Genomic DNA, 25,354 nt, shown 5'->3' with positions numbered 1-25,354 from the left:
CAAAAGGGTAAAACGTGGGAGCTGATTGAAAATGAAAGAGTCCGCATTAAAGCACTTCATGATGCTGGATGGTCTTTGAGACAAATATGACAGGTGGTGTAGTAAATTAGTAAAGCACTGTATATATTTCATGATATTCCAACCTGAGGATCGGCAGTTCAACTGCATTTGGGATTTTTATAGATTATTTGGTGATTTTATTTAATGAGTTCTACGACGTTTGGTATCTGAAGTGTACACTGAAACCAGTCATGAGACATTTTATTTTAAAAGACTGTATCCTTTTCTTCTTTATTGTACTTTGAGTTGTAGTAAAGTATCAAAAAACAGTTCACTGCCTTATGCAAAACACAGTGTAGTATGACTTATACCTCTTTGACACCAGATATAGCTGCACAATTATAATACACTTCATAAATATTGACTCACAAGTCACCTATTTTATATTATAAATAAAATTCTTAAAAGATAAAACATATGGGAACTTACAATTACCTCTTGCACAACTATAAATCACCTGGTTATCGTAAGGCTAAGGCTCAGTAGGTAGAGTTGGCCATCTCACCACCAGAAGGTTCCCAGACACTGCTACATGTGGATGTGTCCTTGGGCTAGACACTTTTCCACAATTTGCTGCTGTGTTAGTGCAAAGTGAATGTGTATGGACGACTCAGCAAACACTCTACATAGCATCAGTGAGCATATAAGGAGTGAATGGATAGGTGTGACCTGTGGTGTGAAGGGGTTTGCATAATCAGGAGACAAAAAAGGCATTACACAAGCTCATGTCCATTTACCATTAGGATTTATGCTAAATCTATAAATCTAATTTGAATCTACTAAAAATGATATTGGTTCAATATCCGGGTCAAATAGCCTGCCAATAAAATATGACATTAATTTAAACCAGGAGCATTTTATTGGGTCACAAATATAACAATCACTTTTTTTCAACAAAATACACTGAAAACCACAAGTATCCATGTCCCATCTTGGGTTTTGGTATTAAGAATACTGAACACTGTTTCCTAATGGCTAGTCCTGCATCATTAACATCTGACACCATGAACCAGAACATTATGAGCTTATTATTTACACTGAGTTTTCCTGAGATTTTTAAGGGAGACATGCATTGCAATCACTCAAGTAAACAGTAACTTTAACATAACAAAAAGAGACATTTTCAAAATTTAAGTTAAGATTCAAAATTCTTCTGTAGACAAAAATAATGACAGCAGCTGTGTGCCTGCATCAAGATCAATATGTAAACATAGGATAATTCACCAACTTCAGTAAACAAAGGTACAGTAGTAGTTGTACTACAGAGTCTGCAAACCTGAGGAGGGGTGACAGCCAAGGGAAGGTAGGCTGTAAGTTTCGGTAAATAATTTAAGTAAACAAATGTATTAAAAGGAAACAGAAAAGCAAAGAAGCTACATTCAGCAACATTTTAAAACACATGGTGGACTACAAAAATATTGTTCTCTAACAATGCGTGTAGAAACTGATCGACCAGTTTAATTATTTAAAATGTTTCATCAGTTGAAGTTTTGCAGCTTGAAAAACAGAAACTTGCCATTGGTTTCCTGCTGTAGATATTTTGATTATTTTAAAATCAAACACTGCATAACTTTGAATGAGCTAACATACAGTAACTTTAGACGTCAGTGATTCTGTTAACATCTACTGTAGATAATGTTAAATGTAGCAGCATGTTGCATGTTAAACTACTTACTGTAATGCACCAATTCAGAACTTGTTAAACACCTTATCTTGTGTTTTTGCACTGAGCACCACTTATTTTATATTTCAGATGTCAGGACTTTAAACAAACCCTGTATTTTTTTAACAAACACAAAGAGTAGTCAGCTAGCAGATTGTGCAAAGGTATCTGCTGAGTTTGACAGAAAATGATTTGTATTAGAAGCCCACCCCTAAGCTTTAACACCTTTAGCTAAGTTTTCATTTCACTGTTAGGTCTTGCTGATACTTTAATCTAAAGGTTGTACAAGATTTTAGGCTGATGCTGTTTACAGAAGTACAGTTTACAAAATCACAACCATATTTCTCTATCTTTCACACACACAGACACACCCAAGACCATATATACATAAATTGCTTTTGGCTAAATGAAAGTGAGACATAACAGCACCCTGGAATCGATTTCATCCTCGTGGTAAGACAGAAGTTTTAAATCCGTTACTGGGATTAGTAACTTTACAAATGTCCATGTGTCTTTAAGACTATGCAGCTTTTTTCTTCTTTCTCCCTTTGCCATAACCTCGTCCAAACCAGCCACCCTGCACAGCTCTGGCTCCCTCTACCTGCTCGCTGCAGTCTGGTAAACTGTCCTGCCCGTTTGGGGGCACTATGACCTCCCGAGTGCAGCTGGTAGCCTCTTCTGGCAGCAGAGGTGTCGCTAAACTGAAGATGGGGTCCTCCTCCCTGATGGGACAAAAAGAGGGGAACTGAAGTTTGACTTGAAAAGCTGGACTAATTTTGCTATTCGATATAAACATGAATACAAGTATTGACAAAAAAGGAACAAAATATTCGACATTAGGTTTTACTTTTTCGTCTGACATACAAAACCTTCTAAATAAACACATAGAGCGTATGCTATACAAAATGTGGCCACTTTGAGGGGCTATTAATCAAAGTGGTCCTTACCGATCATACGCAGGAATCTGAATCCCCAGCTCCTCCATTAGGAGTTTCATGACGTCATCACATTTGCCATTTATTTTCAGCACAGCCAGATCATCTTTTGGAGTCCACTGCAACAAAAGCAGAACCATATAAAAAACATGATTGACAAGAGCTGTGTTTGCATCTATTCTGTTAAATTCCACTACAAGCTAAAAGTACCTGGAGGTTGACGATGTAGAGTTGAGGCCGTCTGCTTGCTGGTTTGTTCATGCACCACAGACAGGCATATTTCTTTAACACCTAGAAGAGTAAGACAAGTCATGAGGATGATGACATGACAAATCATACACAAACACATAAATTAAAACAATACTCCATTTATTAGTGGTATTTGAATTCTGAGTGAGTATCTATATAACCCATATAGCTGACTCATTGTATCCCAACATGCACCGTGAAAAGTAGCAACCGATGGTGATAAAGCCAACAATATTTACCCTCATGCATTGCATTTGCAAGCTTTTGCCTTTCTTTGAGAGATTGGCCAGTGGATAGAATGGGAAACAGGGATGAGAGAGTGTGGAATGACATTCGGTGAAAGAGCCTCAGGCCAGACCTGAACCCGGGTTACTTTTGTAAATGGGGCTCGGCCTATCCAAAAGGCGCACCGTTGCTACATGTTTTAAATGTGAGAAAGGGATAACATTATTTTCCGCGGCCTGAGTGATGTCCAAAAACGTATTTTTTATTGTGCTGATGATTGCACCATATAGCCCACTATAGACAGCTCATTATACAGGAAACAGGGAATGAGTGTGTAATTTGGGGCAAAATAAATGTGTACGTTCAGGCCTGGACAATGGCCATCAAGAGACCAGAGCCATACAATATAAAAGCTGATGTGCCGAAGTGCGAGCATACTTACTGTGATTTGTTATCCCTACCTTTAGACTGGAACCCAAGCAAAGAATAACATCGGCCATCTTGGCAGCATCTGCAGCACCCTTCCAGTTGAGAGGCTGCTCCAGTGTCCCACGTTCTCCAAAGTGCACGATGGTGTCCCTGAGTTCAGCTCCACAGTGTCTACACCTGCGACCTGTCCCGTGTCTGTGCAGTGATGTCCGCTCTGTAACGTCAAATAAACGCACATACTCTCTGACTGGAGAACAGGATGTGCACACCTGAGGATAGGATAAAAAAAATAGCCTGTAAAGAAAACTTTATAACTACAGTTATAACTACAGCAAAACAGTCATAATACCTGAAAATCAACTGCATATTCTGTTGTAATTTTTGTAGTTTTGCAGGAGAGTTATTTCATTTAATTTTAGAGACAGGAGGAATGAAGCTGAGGACCAGGCTGGTGTGTGTTTGACTGACTGAAAATACAGACCAGGGATGTGCATTTCTCACCTCAATAAACATGTTTCCATGAAGCTCAGAAAGGGCCTGTCTCGACAGTCCACTGCGCAAGTGGAGCCCATCACAGTTTTGAGAAACGACATGCTTTACCTTAATAAACACAAACAGACACACTCCATATGAACATACAAGTTTGGCAACAGACGAATAAAACATTAACCATCTAGGTCTGACTTACCAGTTTTTCCTTGTGCAGCATCTTGATGCACATGTGTGTGAGTGTTGGCTCAGCTTTACTCAAGTCAGATGAGCTGTTTGTAAAATTAAACAAGTTGTGTAAGAGTCTAATTCTTTTTAAAAAATGTATAAGCAATGAAAGATTTCATGTCTCACCTGACTGTCCGTCCTTTCTGTAGTTGTGTCCACACACCGTTAGGACCCCTGTAGTCTGGGATGGAGGCTGCCTGAAAAGAAAAACAAACATCAGTGCAGTGAAAGTTTAAGAGCAAACGGGACTAAAAAAGGCAGAGTTTGGCGTACCGTACTGATGCCAGCTCCAGTGTAAACAACCAGGTTTTTTGCGTGTTTGACTGCATCAGCAAGCTGTCTGACTTTATTTTTCAGCTCATCTGCATCGTCAAACACCTGCAGGTGGTTAGAGGAAAAGGATTTTCAAGTTTACAGCCACACATTTGCTTTGTATCAAGCAAACAACACCAGACCTGCATGATCACATCAAATTCAAACAAATATGGGAATATTTTAGCATGTTTTTTTTTTTTAAAACAAAGGTGTGCTACTAATCTTATGTTTTAAAGTAATCCACTGATTTGTGTATAATATTACTTGTGAACCCACTGACTTTGATCTAATGCTGAAGATATACAGGCAAACATTAGGATTCCTTCTTGGGATATAATAAATATATGCCTTTGGCACAGAAATCTGTTACAGAAACAGCTAAATTGGGACATTATGCTTAAATATACAGTGCCTATTAAGAGTATTCACCCCCTTGGATGTTTCACTCTTTTAGACTAAGACTGGTAGAAATTTAAGTTTGACAAGTGGTGCACCAACTACAGTCAGGAACCACTGGAGTAACCAGTAGTTTATTGACTGAACACAAATTATGGTAATTACAGATCTCTACAAACGGGATCCCGACCAGCCTGTTACCTTAACACTTCATCGGCCTCACCTCCTCCTGCTTCCTCTTGAGCACATTTCTGCGGACTTGTCTCCTGCAGAGCTCCTCCACGGTGTCCCTGTGCAGCAGTAACACGGCGGCCTCCTCCTCTGAACGCTCACACTCTGGTTTCTTCAGGACCCGTCCGACCTTCAGTTCACAGAGAAAACAGAGAAACACGCTCACACTCACCGGCTATTGATCACCAAATACACACAACTAGCCTACTGCTAATAGCCGGCTAGCTCGATTTATCTAGCTAGCTGGAGAAACAGGCTCCAAATATGCCGCTAACTTGTCTTACCAGTCTAAAAGTCTTCCTTTCGCTCTCCCGCTGCAGTATTTTGGCTTTTTCTAAAGCTTTCCTCTCCGCCCGTAGAGATAAACCAGAGTCTCCATCTTCTGCCATCCTGGTTCAAATCAGCTGAGAAGAAGCTCTCTATGGGCTCTATGCACGGCCGCCTCTGACGTATATCCGGTAAAAAAAAAAAAAAAAAAAAGTTAGACCGTAGAACAACTTCCGGAAAGCGGAGCGCTAGGCTCAAACACCATCGCTATTCAGCAGGCAAATAAACTATACACTTCTATAGAAAATTTTGATTTATCCTGACCCCTTGTAATTTTGTTTTCTTTTAGTTTTGTTGTTGGTATTGCATTTATTTACCAATTTTATTTTTTATCTCTCATTCTCTCCTTGCTCCTCATTCCAACATTTCAAGCCACAGTTTTGTACTACAATTTAGAAAATTGTACCTAGGAGGTGTGATAATTCTTTAAATCCGATGTTGGAAAGTTACATATGAGTATGTTTTTCTTGTTTACTGTACTCACATTATACAATGTTCTACATTTTGTATAATACCCTGATTGTTCGATTAAAAAAAAAAATCGCTATTCAGTAAATTAATCAATCTATTTTCCAGAAGTTATATTTGTTGTTTTGTTTGCTGTCGGTTCATTTTTTTCGATTAATTTTCTGTGTTTACGTTGTATTGTAATGGCGCCCAAACGTCTTAAATTGACTTTCCAAAGACGATAGGATAGCACTTCTGCCTGTCATTGCTGTGTGCCGCAATGTTCATCTTCGGCTAAATTTATCTCGCTTCTCAGTTTCCACACCTTTCCTCGAGACAAAGAACAACAGAGAAGATGGGTAATTAATACAAGGCGCGATAATTTTACAATTACCAACCACACCATACTCTGTAGTCGACATTTTCTAAAATCCGACCTGATCGCGCCTCAAACTCCATCTGGAAGAAGGCGTTTGAAAAAAGGAGCTGTCCCTGTGCTGTTCCAGTGGAATAACTACACTCTATCTGCCCCACGGCCCGGAGTTTGGGAAAGGACAGAGCGACCGGACACAGACGAAACACATACTGATGACCCCTCTATGATTTTGAATATTCCGACCATGACTACTGCTCCACTACCGAGCCTGCTGCTCTCCATCTCGCCTTGGACCAAACGGAATATTTCCATGCAGAGATCTCGAGGCTACAAAAACAAATTGAGGAGATGGCTATCACCAACAAGTTTGGTTTGGAGCGGTTTGCAGCATTTGATGATGATATTCGCTTTTACACAAGGTAATCATTTAAAGCGTTTTATAAAGATTGTTTAATCCATAATTGCAGTGATGCAGTTCATTATCTCCCCTCATCTTATCTTCACCTTTTCTTTACATGCATGTTTTTGCTATGTTGAGAGAAAATGACAAGTTGTATGTAGCACTTCTAAACAGTAAACAAACGTTTTTTACAAGGAAATTTGAAGTTTCACAATTAGATTTCTATATATCTTAATAAAGCAGCTCAAAACAAATTATTGGTTCAATGTTATAAGGAATTTGATGTTGGGAGTACATGTGAATTTTTGTCTTCAGTTTTGGGGGATCACTGAACCCCCTCAAACACCACTTACAAATATTACATATATATGAATGTATTACAGGTTTGCTAGTCACGCCCACCTGATGGCATTTTGGAGGCAGATAGAACCAGCGACGCACAAGATGGTCCGTGTTACAAGCTGATGTCCATACTCATACCTCATACTGCCGATGCAACGGTAAATGTCTTTTTCTTATAGAGCAGGTAATATGATTCTGAACACACTGCATTATTTTGGTTAGCAGTACAACTTCTGATATCACTTTGGTTTGTTTTGTCTTAATGTCTGTAAGTCATTCTCTTTAAGTGTCTTAAGTTAAATTCTATGCCTTGAAAATCCTGATAACATTTTTCTGAAAAATGATATTTAACTCTATAACTATGTATACCTCGATCTATTGGAAATTGATAAGGCTTCATGTAAGAACTCAATTATGCAAAATTTAAAATCACAATCTTTCTCTTTGCTATTAACATCACAGTTAAACACTGTAAATAATTGATTTTACAATAGCTGCATCACATGCATTACTTGAACTTGAACAATCTTTACCCTTCAACACTGAACACTTTAAATACATGACAACAAAATCAAATAATACATCTCAAAAAGTGAAATGAGGAATATGGCACAGTAATAATTTTAACTTATCTATGATTGATCCTAGATTTTAATGGACACAAGAAGTCAAAATTGAAAATGAAGTTCAATCATTTGCCCTGCTCTATATTTGGAGCCTCTCACACATGACTCTGTGCTGATTGAAACTAAAACCATTCTTACATAGTCCACAAGTGTGTAAGGGTTCAATCAAGCCATCCTGTTTTTTTTCTTTTCTTATCATAATTTGCTTATGCTTTTCATTTAGTTCATCTAAAAATAATGGATGGTTTTAAAGTTACCTGATAACTTTTTAAGGTTAATTTACTTCATTTTTTTAGGTGATTAGTTACTTTATTCAACCAAAATAGTAACCCTTTCAACCCATTATCTGTAAAATTGTTTCGAAGATATTGGATTTTTTTATTCTATTGTTTGCATGGTAATTAGTTGCATCAGTTATGGTCTCTATTTATGAGGTAACTGTTTTGTTTTTTTTCCACTGTCACTTCAGCCCATTGACGAGTTTTTTCTGTTCATGACCTACCTATCATTGGGTCTGATGCAGAAAGATCTGGCCCACAGATTTAAAATTCACCAGTCAACAGTGAGTCACACCATCAACACCTGGGCGAACTTTCTTTACACTGTACTTGGAGCTGTGGGCATTTGGCTTTCTAAGGAGGAAGTGAAGGTTCACCTGCCAGATGTTTTTCACGGCTACGCTGATACTCAGGTGATCTTGGACTGCACTGAACTCTACTGCCAAACACCAAACTCTGTTCTCCTTCAGAGTGAGGTGTTCTCCACCTACAAATCACACTCCACCTTCAAAGGTTTGATTGGTATGGCCCCTCATGGTGCAGTAACCTTTGTGTCATCACTTTATGAAGGCTCCATCAGTGACAAAGAGATCTCGAAGCAGTCCGGCATCGTGTCACAGCTGAAACCAACAATGGCAATCATGGTGGACAAGGGTTTTCTTGTGGAAGACTGTGTGCCCTGCAAGTTCTACATACCTGCCTTCCTGTCAAAGAGAGCACAAATGTCTGGAGCTGAGGTCAGGGAGACTCAGTCTATTGCAAGACTGAGAGTCCATGTTGAGCGGCTTATTCGAAGGGTGAAAGAGCACAAGATACTCAGTACAGTAATCCCTCTTTCTCTCACAGGCAGCATCAATCAACTGTACTCAGTAACCTCCCTCTTGGTTAACTACCAAAATAGACCTTTAGTCAAAGCCTGGGCAAGCAAGTGCTAGTAATGCAGATGTGGAGCCACTCCGAGGATTCATGCATCACAAAACAGACATTTTCACAAGAAAAATGTTTGATTTTTGTATTGTCATTTCAATAACTTTGTCAGCATTGTTCATGTAAATCATCCTTCAGATCTGTTAGAGAGATTCTAATATTAAAGCATAAGGCTTGATAAACTCTAAAAAGTCCTCTAGTGCTCTATAGCAGTGGTTCTCAAATGGTGCAAGTCAAGGTGTGCCTTGGGGATCTAGCCGGGCCCCTGAAAAAAAACAGAGAATGTCCTGCCCAGTTGTGGTTTATTGATGATATCAGTGGCTACTTCATTTGGCAAGCTATTCTTAAATTGAAATTGGTGTTGAAACTATTAATTTTCTTCCCATTTGTCCTCTTATTTTGATAACTTTAACCATTTTTTGCTTTTTTCCCAATTTTGCAACTCTTTTTTTAATACTGTTGATCAATTTTGCTACTTTTTAAAAAATCTTTTTGCATCATGTAACCCATTTTTGCTACCTTTTTGCTGTTTTTTGCCTACTTTTGCTTTTATTTGGATTTTTTTGCCCTTTTTTTTATCACTTTTAACACCCTTTTACAACCAGTCAGCAATTTTAACTCTTTTTGCCATTTTTCTGCTAGTTGTAACCTATTTTGCCACCTTTTTGACACTTTCAACCAATTTTTTGTCACCTTCTTGCATATTTTCACCCTTTGCCTTTCTTTGGCCAATTTCCAATTTTGCCCCTTTTTTAGATAACTTTTAACCAATTTTTTTTTAACCACCTTTTTACAAGATTTAACCATTTTTGGCCATTTGTACCCAATTTTTGACACTTTTTTGACACTTTCAACATGTTCTTCTAACCCATTATTTTGGCCCGTTATGCCAATTGCTACCCTTTTTTGGCTTTGTCGTTCCACTTTTTGCCCACCTTTGCCATGTTTTTTTTCATCACCAATTTTTTCCTCCCTTCAGCCACCTTTTGCCACCCCCAGGTGGCTGGGCCCTAGAAACCTCTCCCCTTTATCCCCCTGATGGGCCACCTTGACTGTTATATTATTTAAAAGTCTGTTTTGTACTGATATGAATATGGTGTGCCTTGAAATTTTTGTTTAACCTCGGGTGTGCCTTGGGCGAAAAAAGTTTGATAACCACTGCTCTATAGAGATCACTGAAATTGTTACTGTGGTGTTTGTAGCTCCCAAAAAGGCAGGTTGGACTTTGTTTTACTGTTAATGTTAATATGCACTGTCTGGATATAATATACATGAAATCGAATCAAATTAATTACACAAGATGTTTAATTAAAAAATAAACACAGAAATCAGTGTAGAATCAAATGTTTGTCATTTTTTGTCCGTTTTTAAAATGAACAAACTGCCAAAATACAGAACTCAGTTTTCAATAAAGTAAACTATTAGACAATGATGAAAAAATGAATTTGCTATGCGTAGTGTCTCTCCAGTCACTGACATATAGAGAGGTATCTGGGCAGATATGTGTAAAAGAAAAACCTGTCACATCTCTGTTTCAGGGTGTTTAAAACAGTGTTATCTCTGTAAATGTGCTGAACAAACATGTCATCACAGGCACAGACAACAAAGTCACACCATTCAAGACCTGTGGTCAACAACTGCCCCTGAACTTGCCAATAATAAGGATGGCTTTCCTTTAGTTTGTGTGTGCCTTGGTCAGTCCTGAGGTACTTGCAGTCACTGTAGCTTGGTGTATTTGGGCACTTCATCTCCGCTAAGCCAAATGATGGTCTTTCAAGTGGGTTATACACCAGCCCATCAGGGGATGCACCTAGCCATGGTGCATCTGGATGAATCACCAACTTGCATTTTCTAAAGTTAAGGTTTTTAAGAGTTGCAAAGTCCTTTAGAGCACATGTCTCCATCTCCAATCCTCTCTTCATTAGTGCTGTTTGTCGTGTCCCTCAGATGATCCTCTCTGCCAGGTTTTCGGCGGCACTTTTGCCCTCTAACATGACTTACCTCCCCAAAATTTGAGGCAGTCACTCTCTCCTTTCTTAGGGCATGCCACTCAGGTGTTGCACTTTGGCACCGTGTTGCCTCTTCAGTGGTGTCTGACTGTGACAAAGTCACAGAGAGTGATTTCAGATGCAGCTGTTCTTGGTTTGTTGGAACATATGCACAGTTTGTCAGCTTCAACCGATAGCTCTCTGGTGGTACTTTTGGGAATGGGGGTGCATCTTCATGGAGAGTAACACCATCAGATGTCGGGGTGGATGCTGATATGAGAGAATGCTGCCAGCTTGCACTTTGCCAACGATGGAATCCACAACAGGTTTGTCGGCTGAGATATCCACTGTACATATGAGTGGCATAGAGTCTGGTGTGAATTCAGAATAGGCTGCCTTAGGGTTAAGGGTTGACAGAACTGGCAGCTCACCACTGTATCCTTTGTATAGTGACGATCTGGAATGACATTTATATAAATCAAAGAGGACTACAACATATAATTGGTAAAATGATGGAAATCAATACTTTAAAGGACTAAAAATAGTTTAACAGTATTGTCATAAGTATAAACTTAAGAGTGTGACTGGCTAAAGCTGATTTTTAACACGTTATAAACCATATTTAGTAGCGTGTTTGAGTTTGTCCATGGCCTGTTTTTACAGTTGCCTGTTGTGAAGCCTGCCAAAATTAACATTTCAAATGTATATATTTTAATGAATATCTAGAACTTCAAATGCTCAAGACCATTTGAATATTTTTTAATTTTGAATAAAGGCATAGAAAGATTTTTATTTTTCATCTGAGTTATTGATTGATCCAGAAAAAAAATACTGGCCAACTAACCAATTATTTAAATAATTGTTAGTTGCAGCCCTACAATTTAGGTAATGCATAACTATTTAGAAACATATTACAATATGGTTGGCCTGTACACAACGACTCTGTTAACCTTATTCCCCCTGTTGAAGTAGCACCTGGCTTGGGCTTCACTACCACCATGGCATCCACCGGTCCAGGCTTTACTCCCTAATGAATCAAATTGTGTTAACGTAGTTACGGTTTTCAAACTGAGAAAGATATCCAAATAAAACAAACCTTTGTTCGAGGTTTATGCCACTTTTATTCTGTTTCGGTGCATGAAAGGACAGGAGGGACAACAGACATTCGGCACTGTGAATAATGGGCTGTCTGATACAGCAAAGCAACCAAGTGATTTCACTCCCTGCCACACAAGAGCAGGAGCTGTTGACCAGCACAACGGGATCTGAGTCACATAATGTAATCTGAAACAAAGAAAAAAAAAACATTTTAAATAAACTGGTAAAACTGTCAACCAAGTGTCATCAACCCATTAAAACTCAGTAAAAGGTAGTAACAGATAAAGAAGACTGGAAAGAATTAAGTAAAACATGAACAGTTTTAAAGATAGCTGAGTGACATTACCTGCTTTAGCAGGCCCTCATGTTTTAGGTCAAATAAAATGACATGTAATCTTGTCTTAAAATGTTATCTAAATAATAATAATAATTTTACATTATTATAAAATAAAATTATTATCAATAATGATAAATTATCTAAAAATATATGACCTTAATGCCCCACTTGTTTATTATTCAAATACTTCTAACAATTTCCTTTTTCCTCTCTCAGCTACCCTTAAGCTGCATTACCATTGTTTCAGCTGGATTCTGTTTTAGGGCATGTCTCCCATGAGTAGCATTTTTTATGATCTTATACTGAGATGTTAATAATTCATTTATGACCCTCCTGTTATCACAATAATACAAATTTCGGTAAGAAAGATCGAGTTTCACATATATCATGTACGAGACAACGGCCCAAAACAAGCCTGTGATGAGACACTGAACTTGTGTACACGAGAGTAGAGAGAGATGTTTTTAAGTCTCTGTGTTTTTAGTTATCAGGACGTTAAAGCAGACTGCACTGAATCACACAGATGAGGAGGCTGGCACACTGAATACTACCAGTATCTTATTAAATAAATATCAAAATGCACTGAACCAAAAACAAACGGGACTAGAGAACCAAACGGGACGGATTTTTTTTTTCCATGAACTGTTCCACCACAAGTGATTATCCAAACTGAAACATGGTAATTTCATTGAACTTACTTAACAAGTGTAAACTTGTAACATGTTCAACAGAACCTTGAACCTAACACTTAAGGTTCTAGTCCTACTCTCAGCTGGTGTGGAGTCTCTGCTTTCTTCATCGAGCAGTAGCAGTGAGCTCTAACAGAGATCTCGCCTGTGGTTCTGTTTTTACCTGACACTTTAAATAAAGGTTAAACAAAGAAAACAATATCTGATACTTGTGTGCTATTAGTACATGGAGTAAATGTTGATCGAAAACCAGAAGAAACACCACAAAGGTTGCCAGTGGGACCAGACTTAACAGTAATGATACTTTTGTCAGGAAAAATATCTTAAACATTTATAATTGTGCTAAAATAAACACACTGTATAAAAACTTATAAATATATAGTGACAAATACATCAGTCTTTACTTAAACTAACCTCACATTAGACAGAGATGCAGAAGTAACCTTAACCTTTCCTTCCACCTTGGTGGTTTAACATCCATACTAAACTCTCTCTTTCCTAGAGGGGGCATGTCAGGGGGGGTGGCCCAACTCCTGTTCTGTCCTGGATCTGAATGCGTTCTTTTTATACTCATCTGCCTCTTGCTTACATGTCTTCTAGATGACAAAAAAATCTAATATGTAGGTATTTAGTGTAGCGTGAGGGTCGGTTTGGAATTAATAATTTTGTTATTTGGTTGCAACAGCACCACCTGGGGGAATTTCACCCACAGAAAATCCTAAAGCTACGTTTAAAATGTATAAACAAAGTCACACAGGTTGGTAAACACCACTGGCAGAGACAGTTTCAGTTTTAACAAGAAAATCAATTTTATCTAACAATGTAAACGTCAAAATTATATCAACAAAAACAACAACTCCCAAAAAAACCCAAATCTTTACCCCTCTGGTACCCCTTGTGCCAAAAATGCACACTTAGTTGATGTTCCAAAAAATTTTTTTTGCACAATTTTCCAAATTCTGTCCCAGCCACAACAATCAGCCCAACATAAATAAACCTTTTTTATAGCGTTAATATCTCTGGTGTGCAAAAATGCGCATTGAAACCCATTTAAACCACTTCTTTTGATCCATACGCCATTAAGGCATGAATCATGCATTTTCTGGTTTCCGGGCTTCATTTGAGAGTTGGGGCTTTACATTTGCACCTGGACCATTTTTTTTACCCTGTGACGTCACTTTTACCATATATGGGCGAGGGCAGGAAATACATGTTTTTTCCACCAGATTTCAGTGTTACACTGCCCTTTGCTCCCCTTCTCACTAACTCTCTGAGGTTTTGTTTAAGTGCAGATCAGTGTGTGAGTCTGTGAGAGTGTCTGTGCAATAATCAAAAAATAAGTATCTGCTTACCTGGAGACTAGTACGTATCTAATTTTCATGTAGTAACTTGCAAAAAAATCATTTTTTTTGTATTTTGCATCCAAAAGTGTGGTGACATCATCAATGAAACATGGCATTTAAAGGGTTAAAAAACTTAAAAAGAATGAGTATTTGACATTTATGATTAGGGCTGACCTTAAATGAGAAAAATATAATTCAACAAGAGTAAAACAATTTTGAAGTGTATGATATTTATAACATGATTTAAAGGTGTGCATTTTTTGTGCAGAAGGGTGAAAACGTGAGTATTTTAGAATAACTGACCTCACAAAAAAATAAAAATGTAAATGAAAATAATCAATGACATATGCCAGGCTGCAATCATTTATAGATAAGTTATTCACTTTCAGTGCAGTTCTTTAAAAAAAATCAATTTGTGTTTTTTTTTCCATCAAAAATGTTGTTTGTTTACATTACAAACATGGCAATTAAAGGGTTAAAAGATATGACAATTATTGAGTATTTGGTGTTTTGTTAATGGCACAAGTTGATGAAACAAGGAAAAAACTTTAAACAATTAAAAATAACTAACTAATTAACTAAGTAACTAACTAACTAGCTAACTAATTAACTAACTAAATAACTAACTAACTTTCTAACTAACTAACTAATTAACTAAGTAACTTACTAACTAGCTAACTAATTAACTAACTTAAAAAACTAACTAATTAACGTACTAACTAGCTAACTAATTAACTTACTAACTAGCTAACTAATCAACTAAGTAACTTACTAACTAGCTAACTAATTAACTAACTAAAAAACTAATTAACGTACTAACTAGCTAATTAAATGACTTAAAAAACTAACTAATTAACTTACTAACTACCTAACTAATTAATTAACAAAATAATTAACTAACTGATAACAAAATAATTAACTAAATAACTAACTAAGTAACTTACCAACTAGCTAACCAATGAACTTAGTAAATAACAAATAATTAACAAAGTAAGTTACTAACTAGCTAACAATTTACGGACTAATTAACTTTCTAATTACCTAAAAAATTAACTAACAAAAAACTAACTAATTAACTTACTAACTAGCTAACATACTAATTATTGAAATAACTAAATAATTAACTAACTAACTAGCTAGCTAACTAATCAACTGACTAACTAACTAAATAAATTAATATATAATCAGTGCAGCTGTAATATTTTTGGAGGCCTGTATCGCCCGGGCTTGTAGTAATAGCCTAACAGCGGGTCTCGGTCATGTCGGAGAGCAGCGCAGTGAGCACACAGCCCCTCCTTTATATGCTAGGCGCCCCGTTACTCGGGTCAGTGATTTTAAATCACATTATCTGTGAATTAGAAACACCAAACTGCTATTTGGCGTGAACAATAAAGAGTCATGATGCTCTCTGCCATGTCAGTTAGCTTCCACCGGGCTGAGCTAGTTAGCGTTAGCATCTCTTTTGCGCACGGCACCAGCTCCGCCGAACTAGATGAAAGCCTCGTTCAAGAGCGTTCCATGGAGACTGTGACCTCACTAAGAACTTCCAGTCATCAGTGTATAAAGTGGCATGTTATTAAGTGGATGTTCACTCCACACTTCAACTCCGACAACAGCAAACGAAGATTTTATTGTGAGCCTGAAAAAAGCAAACGAAGATTTTATTGTAAGTATTTTTGAACATTTTTTTTTTGATCATTCAACACTGCGTGTTAAAGACTTTGTCTGTTTGCCAATGTGATTCAGTTTTACTAGAGCAGATGGGAGGGAACAGCTGTTGATGTAAACGTGTTTCCAACCAGACAGGACATTTCCTCTCAACTTTGAACTGCTTCCCTCCAATTTCTTACTTTTACAATAGTTGGTGATATTTTTTGTGAAGGTTGCAGTTACGAACTTAATTACAGCTATTTGGGGAAATGTAATTAGTTATTTTTCACCTTTGTATATCACAATAGTAACTATTGGTAGATTACAAGATATAACCAGAGGTGTAGAAGTATCAAACTATTGTACTCATGTAAAAGTACAGTTACTTTGGTTCAAATTTGCTCAGGTAGAGGTACAGATACCAGTCTAAAATTCTACTCAAGTAAAAACCCAAGTTAATTAAAGTTTACTTAGAGTACTGTCCACTTTTCATACCCAATGTGCTCTACAGTGAATCTCCAACAGGTCGTTTATAATAAAGGTGTGACTTAACCTCAAATAAAATGCAGCAGCTGCTTTGGGATGAAATGTGGGATTATTTTCTCTGTCAGTTTGGTAAATTGACTTAACTTTAACTTTGACACAGCACTTAAAAACTTGCTGTCAAAAGTTTGATTTGGCTGTTTATGACAACACTGCTACAGTGTAGAAACTTTCTCTGTTTTTTTGTGGCTTGAAATATTAAAAGGCTATTTTTCAATCAGATCTGATACACAATTATCAGCTGTTCACATCAGATCATGGGACTTGATCAGCATGAAAGTGGGCATTACAATCAGAACAGTGTGTGCTTTTGAATTTTTCATAGTGTTTGAAGTTTTAATGTACAATCTTAGTTTGTTGTAGTGTGTATGATTTATATTAGAGGTGCATGATACTATCGGTATATTATTGTCCTCAGATATTAAGTGAGAAAGGGGATTATTGTTATCTGCAGATATAAAAATTATTTGCAAAAAGATAAAAATATTTGCAATCTTGGCATTCCAGCAAAATTCTGATATCGTACATCTCTAGTTTGCAGTGTTTATGTACTGTTATGCTCTCTCAATTTATTGTAGGTGGTATGATTTGCACCAATAAATCATGCATAATTTACTGTGCAAATTTGCTATACAGAAAAGAAAAATAAAGAAAACTTTACCACACTTATTTGAACACAGTTTCTCCAGGCCAAGACACTTACATGGCTTTATAATTACTCTCATTAATCTATGATTTGATCAATGTTTTGTACATCCGTCTAACTCACTTATTTGTGTTATTCTGCCCCTCTTCCAGCTTTGAACAATGACCATAGTTGACAGATCACCAGAGAAGTCTGACCACGAGTCAGCCGGGTGTCAGCGATCTCCCTTGACAAGTGGAGACGTGGAAATGGACGGTAGCTGGTTTCAACCCACTCAACCCAGCCTGCTGAGCTGTGATGATGGCCTTGACTTGCCCCAGATGGTCCTCTTCCCTGCAGAGTGGCTCCACCTGAAGTGGACACAAGTTCACCCCATCGGTGCAGGCTTGCAAAATATGGGGAACACCTGCTTCCTAAACTCAGCCCTGCAGTGTCTCACCTACACTGCTCCGTTTGCAAATTACCTGCTGACACAGGAGCACTCCAACACATGTAAGTTATTGGTTCATGATGATGCCAGTCATGCAGTTGTTTTTATATCAATCTTTGTCACTGTAACTCTGTTCTTGTCTTACTTAACATGTTTTGTTCATATTTATCCGCCACAGGTCACGAGCCAGGGTTTTGTATGATGTGCACCATGCAAAACCACATCACTGAAGTTTTTGCAAACTCTCGAAATGTTATAAAGCCCACTGGTGTGCTCAACGAACTCACAAGTAAGTGGATTTTAGGAAGAATTTATAGCCTGCTGCTAACTGGATCTTTTTGTTTTTACTATTGCAAGACCATATAATAAGTCTTTGTGAAGCTAACTGTTGTGCATTGTTTTCATAAACAGATATTGCAAGTCACTTCCGCCATGGGCGCCAGGAGGACGCACATGAGTTCCTGCGGTACACAGTGGATGCTATGCAGAGGTCCTGCTTACCTGGAGACTAGTACGTTTCATTAATTTCCAAAAACACACAAAACATAAGCTAGTACACAATCAGACCTAAACTCTGAGCGGTTGGTCATATTTAGGGTCTTTTTAGTGGATGTTTAAAATGGATTTAAGCCCTAAAATGTCCTTCATATGCACTCTGTATCCTGTTGATCTTATAAAAATTCTGCAAAGGCTGTTTAGTCCTGATGAAGGGGTTTATGAAAATATAACAACCTAGTTAGTTACTTATTCTTATAAGTAAATGTGACCTTTCAACTCCTTTTTTTCTCACTCTAGCTCTTTGAGCTGTGATTTTGATACTGTAAGGGCACAGCATTTTTCTTCTCTGTTCTACTATAGTTAGAAAAACATAATCTTTGCTTGTTGGGTGCCGGGCTATTATCATTAACTGGTTGTTTTTTCACCCTTCTACTTCTCTTTGTGACAGTTTGGACAGGCAAACGCAGGCAACCACTTTCATCCATCAAGTATTTGGCGGGCAACTGAGGTCCAGAGGTAAATTATTAGTGCAAATGTTTTTTTCACTGCACAATATCATGCCATTGTTGTTGATATCTCATACAATTTCCCTGGACTACCAAATAAACACTATCTTTCCTCTTTTTCAGTTGAATGTTTAAACTGCAAAGCAGTCTCGGACACATTTGACCCGTTTCTGGACATACCTCTGGACATTATGGTAATTACCCATACCATTATTCATATTTCTGATATTTTTCTGCCAGTGTGTTTCAAACTAATTCACTCCAAAATGTTACAACAATACTGAAAACATTTTCTGTTTGTGCAGACGGCTCTCAGTGTCTCCCAGGCTCTGGAACAGTTCGTCACACCAGAACAGCTGGGTGGAGATGACTCCTACAAATGCGCCAAGTATGTTTCACGTCAAATACAAACACTTTCTTTTCCCTCATTGACTTAATGACTTTTGTTTGCTTATTATAATGTCTGTTTCTCAATCACTAACTGAAATTTCCTTTCCTGCAAAAGGTGCACAAAAATGGTCACAGCGTCAAAGAGACTTACCATCCATCGCAGCTCCAACGTGCTCACACTCTGTCTCAATCGCTTTGCAAACTTTAGTGGAGGCAAAATCACAAAGGTATTTCACATACAACCATGCAGAACCATGACTAAGTTATAGAGGATCACTTTTTATGGAGTTTTAATGCAGTAATGCCCAGATAAATTTGCTAACAACCTGCTGTTTTTCTAATTTTGGTCATCAGTGTGTGAAATATCCAGAGTACCTGGACCTGCGGCCCTTCATGTCTCAGTCTCAGGGGGAGCCTCTGCTCTATGAGCTGTATGCTGTGCTGGTCCACTCTGGATTCAGCTGTGATTCTGGGCACTACTATTGCTATATTAAGGTACTGGCACTGCTACCATTCACTCTTCTAATCTATCATGACACTACACTTGCTGAGTACACATGCAAACATTTGTCAACACCTCACAGAGACGGTCACATGTAGAGCTCCTTTGAGAACTTTTGCTTTGCAAAGTCTGAAATCAGTACAAACAAAAGGAAAAATAGATTTAAACACAGAGGTTTTGTAGTATTTTATTCTATATTAAAGCATGTTTACAAAGCAGGGCACGCGTAGGGTTATGAGAGTATTTAAAGAGGGTTTAATTTTGTATTTCTAAATTTAGGCCATAAAAGTATTAAATGTACTTTTACAAAGCGTATATTTTATTGATAAAGATCTTAATTTAACCCTGTGCAAGACCACGGAAAAAATCTGTAAGAGTAACTGAACCCTAGAGTTTCAGCTGAGCTGCATCTACCTTGGAGCTTAAAAAATGTCTTTATAATATCATAACTAGAGAATGGAGGGGGGGATAAGACACACCCACTTGCATCAGCCACAACATATAGCCTGTGTGACTTTTGCTCATTTTCAAAAATGTAAAACCCGTCAAAGGTAAGCTTACAAGCTTACAAGCTACCCAAGTGTGAAATGATGATATATGATCCCGACACAAGTTTGTATACTATCAGGTTGGTCAATAAAGATCTTGGCTAACAGCTACACAACCCACAATCCTAGAGTCTAACAGCGGTGGAGCCAGCTATTACCCACAAATATTTCAGCTATCAAGCTGCTACCATCGAAGTCAGCTGAAGGGAAAGAGTGGGTTGAGACCGTTGAGCTCTGTCATGATGAAAGCTGTCAACAGATGCATCACCTGCCACCAGACCAGAAAGATTCAGTTGCAGTAGCCATGATTAAATCTGCAGAGGGTATTCCCTAAGCATAATTCTAGCACAAAAAGTAGAATTAAAATAGTTTGTACTTAAATGTTGACATTTGGATCGTAACTGATTAACAGTACAACTAAATACCCATTTACATAGGTTTTCATAAAAAAAAAAAAAAGAGGTCTGAGGGTTCAATTACTCTTGAAGTTTTGTATAAAGTGGTCTAGAGAGTCTTACATTTAACCACGACAAATCTAAAGGGTACTCTGCATATGAAAAGCTGTTCTCTTTTCTCTGTAAAATTTCAAAATTAAGAAAACGTTTGAAGGAATAAAAATGATAAAATGATTAAGTTTTAGATGATCAATAGTGAGAATTGTGGTTCTTGATTATGTAAAAATCTGTTGTGTTTCCAGGCCAGCAACAATCAGTGGTATCGGATGAACGACTCGGCTGTGTCTGTCAGGGACATCAAGTCTGTTCTTAACAAGCAGGCCTATGTCCTTTTCTACGTCAAGTAAGTAGAAAATTGTTGCATTGTAAAAGAATACATTTTTTAATCAGTAAAATGTCTCAATTTTGGGAAAATGTCTCACAAACTTGGTCATTCCACTTATCATATTCCTTTATTTTGTGTCATTAGATCCACTGATGTGAAGAAAAATGGGGACTACGGCCTGAGTTCTTCCTCCTCATCCGTCTCCCACCCGATCAGTAGACCCACAGTGATCCCTGATCAAGACAAAGTCCGGAAGATTTCATTTGTCTTCGGGCTAGGCAAACAGAACAGCCCATCCTTGCCATCCTCTGACAGCCAGCCGTCCTCTGCCAACAGCAGTAATGGGGAGCATCATACTGGAGGGAATGGAGCCTCGTTTTTGGTTCAATATGGCCAAATTGGAGCCACTGATGGTGTCACCAAATCTGGTCAAAATGAGCACCAGTACGGACACCACAAAGTGAATAAACACCAAGGACTCCATGTGACTCCCGCTGCAGCTAATGGGCTGGACAGTGACCACAGTCACTTCAGGTAAGAAAAGCACTCTAACACTGAACTAGGAATAGGTATCTTTTAACCGCTTATCATACAATACAGTAGGTTTCAATACGATGGGTTAGTATACACTTTTATCTTTCTTAGACTTTACTGCTGAACACATTAAGCTACCTTGAGAATTGCATCAATTAAAAAACACTAAAATTGCCCCTTTTTGAAGTAGTAACTACTAATCAATGATTGTTTTAAAATTAAATTGAATTAACATGATGAACTTCTAGAATGAAGCATATTCCACCTAAAAGAGTGACTAAAAGCATTGTTTGTCTGCTTTCTTCTTCCAGTAAAGAGGTGCGTAACTATGCCTCTCAGGCTCGTTCTTCTCAGAACAGCCACAGCGCTGCCAGTGAAAGCCAGCACCTCTCCAATCCTGACACAAGGGCTAAAGCTGTATCTGAGACCCCTCCTCAGCACCGACCATCCTCCACTGCTAGCTCTCCATCTTCAGCTACGGCCACAAAGACCCATTCTGTCACATTTGCAGAGTCTGGCTTCTTTTTATACCATAATGGCAACTTCAATGCGGCCTTATCCACCTCATCAGACTACTCCCAAAGTACCAGTGGGCCCTCTGCAGCTTCGTTAAAAGTCAGCAGAGATGGCGATGAAGTGAATGGTCTGCTTACAGGGACTGATGGGCGTACAGATGCTAAAGAACAGCACCAGTACAAGCCCACTTTTAGAGGCAATAAAGGACAATCTTTCCAAGACAGGGAGAGAAACAGCCTGTACTCTGTGTGGAGCAGAGACAAAGAGAAACAGTACAGAGACAGAAGTAAAGAGCGAGAAAGTGACAGTGATCGTCACTATGACAGGGGGCACTACAACTGGGAATGCTATCCTCATCCCAGAGAGCAGGACCATGACAAGTGCTCTAACCATTACCACCACTACCGGTCTAGAGAGGACTGGGAACGCGGACAGACGGGACATGGTTATCCCTACCGCGATCAATCTAACTGTCACAGGAGGTGGCAAGAGGAGGGTCAAAAATCCCGGTCAGTGAGGGGTAAAAACAGCAACGGAGAGAGAGACCTTAACCTGCCTAAAGACAGAGATACTGCTTCATCTGCAACAATGGCAGAAACCTCAAAATCCATCGTCTCTCCCCCTAAAGCTCATTTCTCCTCGTTTGAATCCGCTCAAAACAAGGCGGATCGTACTCGCAAGAGGAGCCGGAGCAAGGAAAGGGAAGGCAGCCCTGAGGCGCATTGCTCTAAAAAACCCAAAAAGAGCGAGGAAAAGAAGAGATCAAAAGATAAAGACAGACACCGTGAGAGAGGGTAAGTGATAGTCTCTCTGCCTTCATGCTACACAAAGTTTCTTTTTCACATTTTGTCTTGGGAAAGTAATATTAGCTAATGAGTGGATATTAGAGAGTTTTGTCAACATTCCTTTGGACTGAACAATTGGTCATTAACTTAAAAAAGCTGAATTTCTTTCAAGAATCATATGTCATGTCATGATGCAATATTAAAAACAAAAACCCGCCTCCAAATTATGCTCTTCAAATCTAGATTTGTAACATAGAAAACTGAATAATTGGGGGTTTTGACTATGAAATGATAAACCAACATTATCGTAAGCTCTGACCCAGTAATGTCTTTTTACTGCATTTTTTATTTTTATAGACCTTTTCAACTTTTTACAAACACATGAAAAAAACTTTTTGGCATTTTTGCATTGTGTTGGGAAGGTCTATGAATAAACACTTTTGATTTGAGATGCGCAATATTATCCGAGTGATATCAGCATTGGCATGTCTTGAAACTGGATTTTAATCTGGGCTTTTGGGGCAAATGTGGATAATAAAAAAGTGTAATCAGATATTTTTAGTCCACAAATTAGACGTATAAATTTTCTTTGTTTTGAGTTTTTGCAGTGTAGCACCTAAAAATCTGAATCAAAGACTTAATCGATGAGTTGTACTTGAAAGCATAAGCTTAAAAACTTTATTAAGAGCTAACATAGTTTTAGATGACATCCAACTAATTATTTCCAGTATTGCATTACTTTATGGTCTAAATCTTCTGGTCTTTGTTCTCTCCACACTGGTTTTCTGTATGTTAACAATTTCTACTTAACACATGTGATAAATACAACAGAAGAGAGAAGGAGACAGCCCTGTTGCTACATATTTTTCAAGTCTAAACCCTGTAACTGTTTGCCAGGGGCTCAACATAACAGTTAAAAAATTAAAGGTTATCAGGGATGTTTGAGACAGATATTTATAAGGAAGGGGTACACACTGTTTTCATTATTGTGGAAACTCTTTCTCATGCACTGAACATGATAAACAGCACTGAGTGCAGGTCGCTAACAAAGTTATAACTTCTTGTTTGTGCTGGGTGTCTTCAGATGACTGCGATGCCTGAAATCAGTCACTTTAGTCTTGGATGGATTGTTGACTTTGTGTCGTCTGTGTCCTTTCAGAAGCTCTGATGATTCTGACAGAGCCGCAGAAACAAAAAAGAAAAAGAGGCGGCAGCGGGACAGTGAGGCGGAGCACCACAGCCCCCTCAGTCACAAGAACAGGAGCAGCGAGGAGAGGGAGAGCCGTAAAAGAAAATATGATGATATCAGGAAGTCTGAACATGACAATTATCCACCTGAAAAACGCTGACGCATTGACCGCACTGGCAACAGTGGATATCATCAACTCCCCTTCAACTATGCCTCTCCCACAAATGTCACCTCCATCTCAACGGGGTCACAGGTATGACAGCTGATTCATACTGAGATTCACTCTTTAAAATAATCATTCAGTATTTTTACACACACTTAACAAAGTTGCATTATTGTTGGTCCGACTGAACAAATAATTTTGTTTTAGCCTCTTTAGCTTTCATATCACAAAACCCTGATGGGTGAAGTTTAAAAGTTGAGTAGTGTTAAAGACGATGGTTGACAAAGTGAGTTACATAGAGGCCGAACAAAGCTTTATTTTAGATGACAAGAGTAACAACATAAATTACTAGTGTCTAGAGACCCACTGGTCAAGGCGCGGTGGATAAGGACAATGTTTGGAGAGGAGATTGTTTATGATTTTAAAATTGCTAACAAGCTCAATAATTGACAATTAAATGCAGGTGAGAAGTTGGTTATTTCATGTCTCTATCTGCTACTGAGGCTGAGAAGTAAAGATTAAAGCTAATGTTGGAATTCTGTGCAGTTTTTAAGTAAATCCTCAGGTTTTTGGAGGTTGTTTTCCAAAATGTCTTAGGTTTAAGAGGGTATTTTTAAGGCAACTTTAAGCATTTTTGCAATGTTTGACACATCATAAACATGAATTTCCTAAGATCCGCTCCATCCACGAACAGCACATCTCTGTCGAGCCAGACTTTGATGCTGTGGTGGGACAGCTTTAAGCGAAGTGTAGCAGGAGTCATGACGTTGTCTGCATTCAGATGTTATCTGCCATAAGCTAGCATTTGTATCAAAGATAAAACAGAGTTTGTATGAAATGTACAAAGCTGTAAAGTTTGTCCAGGTTCTCATGAAGGCCCATAGTGACTAGCTGAAAGAGGATGTGTTGTCACCTACATGAGGAGAGGCAGACATGCTCCACTGAAAAAATCAGGTCTCCTGCTTTGTATATATGCTGGGACAAGAACAGTTGTTCAGTGCATTGCCTAATCAAGCTCTAACCATCACCCATCATGACTGTCATGTAAACATTTGGAATAGATGGTGATACTGTATCCAGGGGTGTGAAAAGATACTGCTTTGTTTACCATCATGGTGATGATGCTGAGTAATGAACACACAAAGTTATGGCCTGTCATAGCATCGGCACCGCGCTGTGATCTGCTCTAAATTCCAACTGTGAACATGCACCGTTGGTAATAATTCTGTGGAGCTGGTTGATTTAAAGTGTTGGTAGTGTTTTGCAGGAAATGGCT

General features: G+C 38.3%; 2 protein-coding genes across 2 annotated transcripts; one reads left to right on the top strand and one right to left on the bottom strand.

The window, feature by feature from the left end:
• Window positions 1-917: 917 nt before the first annotated feature.
• On the bottom strand, window positions 918-5,639 carry sirt7 (sirtuin 7). Its single transcript, XM_041784255.1, has 10 exons — window positions 5,505-5,639; window positions 5,213-5,350; window positions 4,552-4,656; window positions 4,405-4,475; window positions 4,250-4,322; window positions 4,063-4,161; window positions 3,594-3,830; window positions 2,869-2,949; window positions 2,671-2,777; window positions 918-2,445 (listed from the first exon to the last, which is right to left on the bottom strand). The coding sequence occupies exons 1-10, from the start codon at window positions 5,607-5,609 to the stop codon at window positions 2,244-2,246; spliced, it is 1,218 nt and encodes a 405-aa protein (XP_041640189.1). The 5' UTR covers window positions 5,610-5,639; the 3' UTR covers window positions 918-2,243.
• An 11,759-nt stretch (window positions 5,640-17,398) lies between these two features.
• LOC121508812 (ubiquitin carboxyl-terminal hydrolase 42-like) lies at window positions 17,399-24,075 on the top strand. Its single transcript, XM_041785905.1, has 12 exons — window positions 17,399-17,729; window positions 17,846-17,956; window positions 18,079-18,178; window positions 18,614-18,681; window positions 18,795-18,865; window positions 18,977-19,059; window positions 19,177-19,288; window positions 19,416-19,556; window positions 20,809-20,909; window positions 21,036-21,425; window positions 21,737-22,735; window positions 23,886-24,075. Exons 1-12 carry the CDS (start codon window positions 17,399-17,401, stop codon window positions 24,073-24,075), a joined length of 2,697 nt encoding a protein of 898 aa, XP_041641839.1.
• The last annotated feature ends 1,279 nt before the right edge of the window (window positions 24,076-25,354 follow it).

Source organism: Cheilinus undulatus, linkage group 4 (assembly GCF_018320785.1).
Source record: "Cheilinus undulatus linkage group 4, ASM1832078v1, whole genome shotgun sequence".
NCBI classification, from domain to species: Eukaryota; Metazoa; Chordata; class Actinopteri; order Labriformes; family Labridae; genus Cheilinus; species Cheilinus undulatus.
This window is presented reverse-complemented; position numbering and strand designations above follow the sequence as displayed.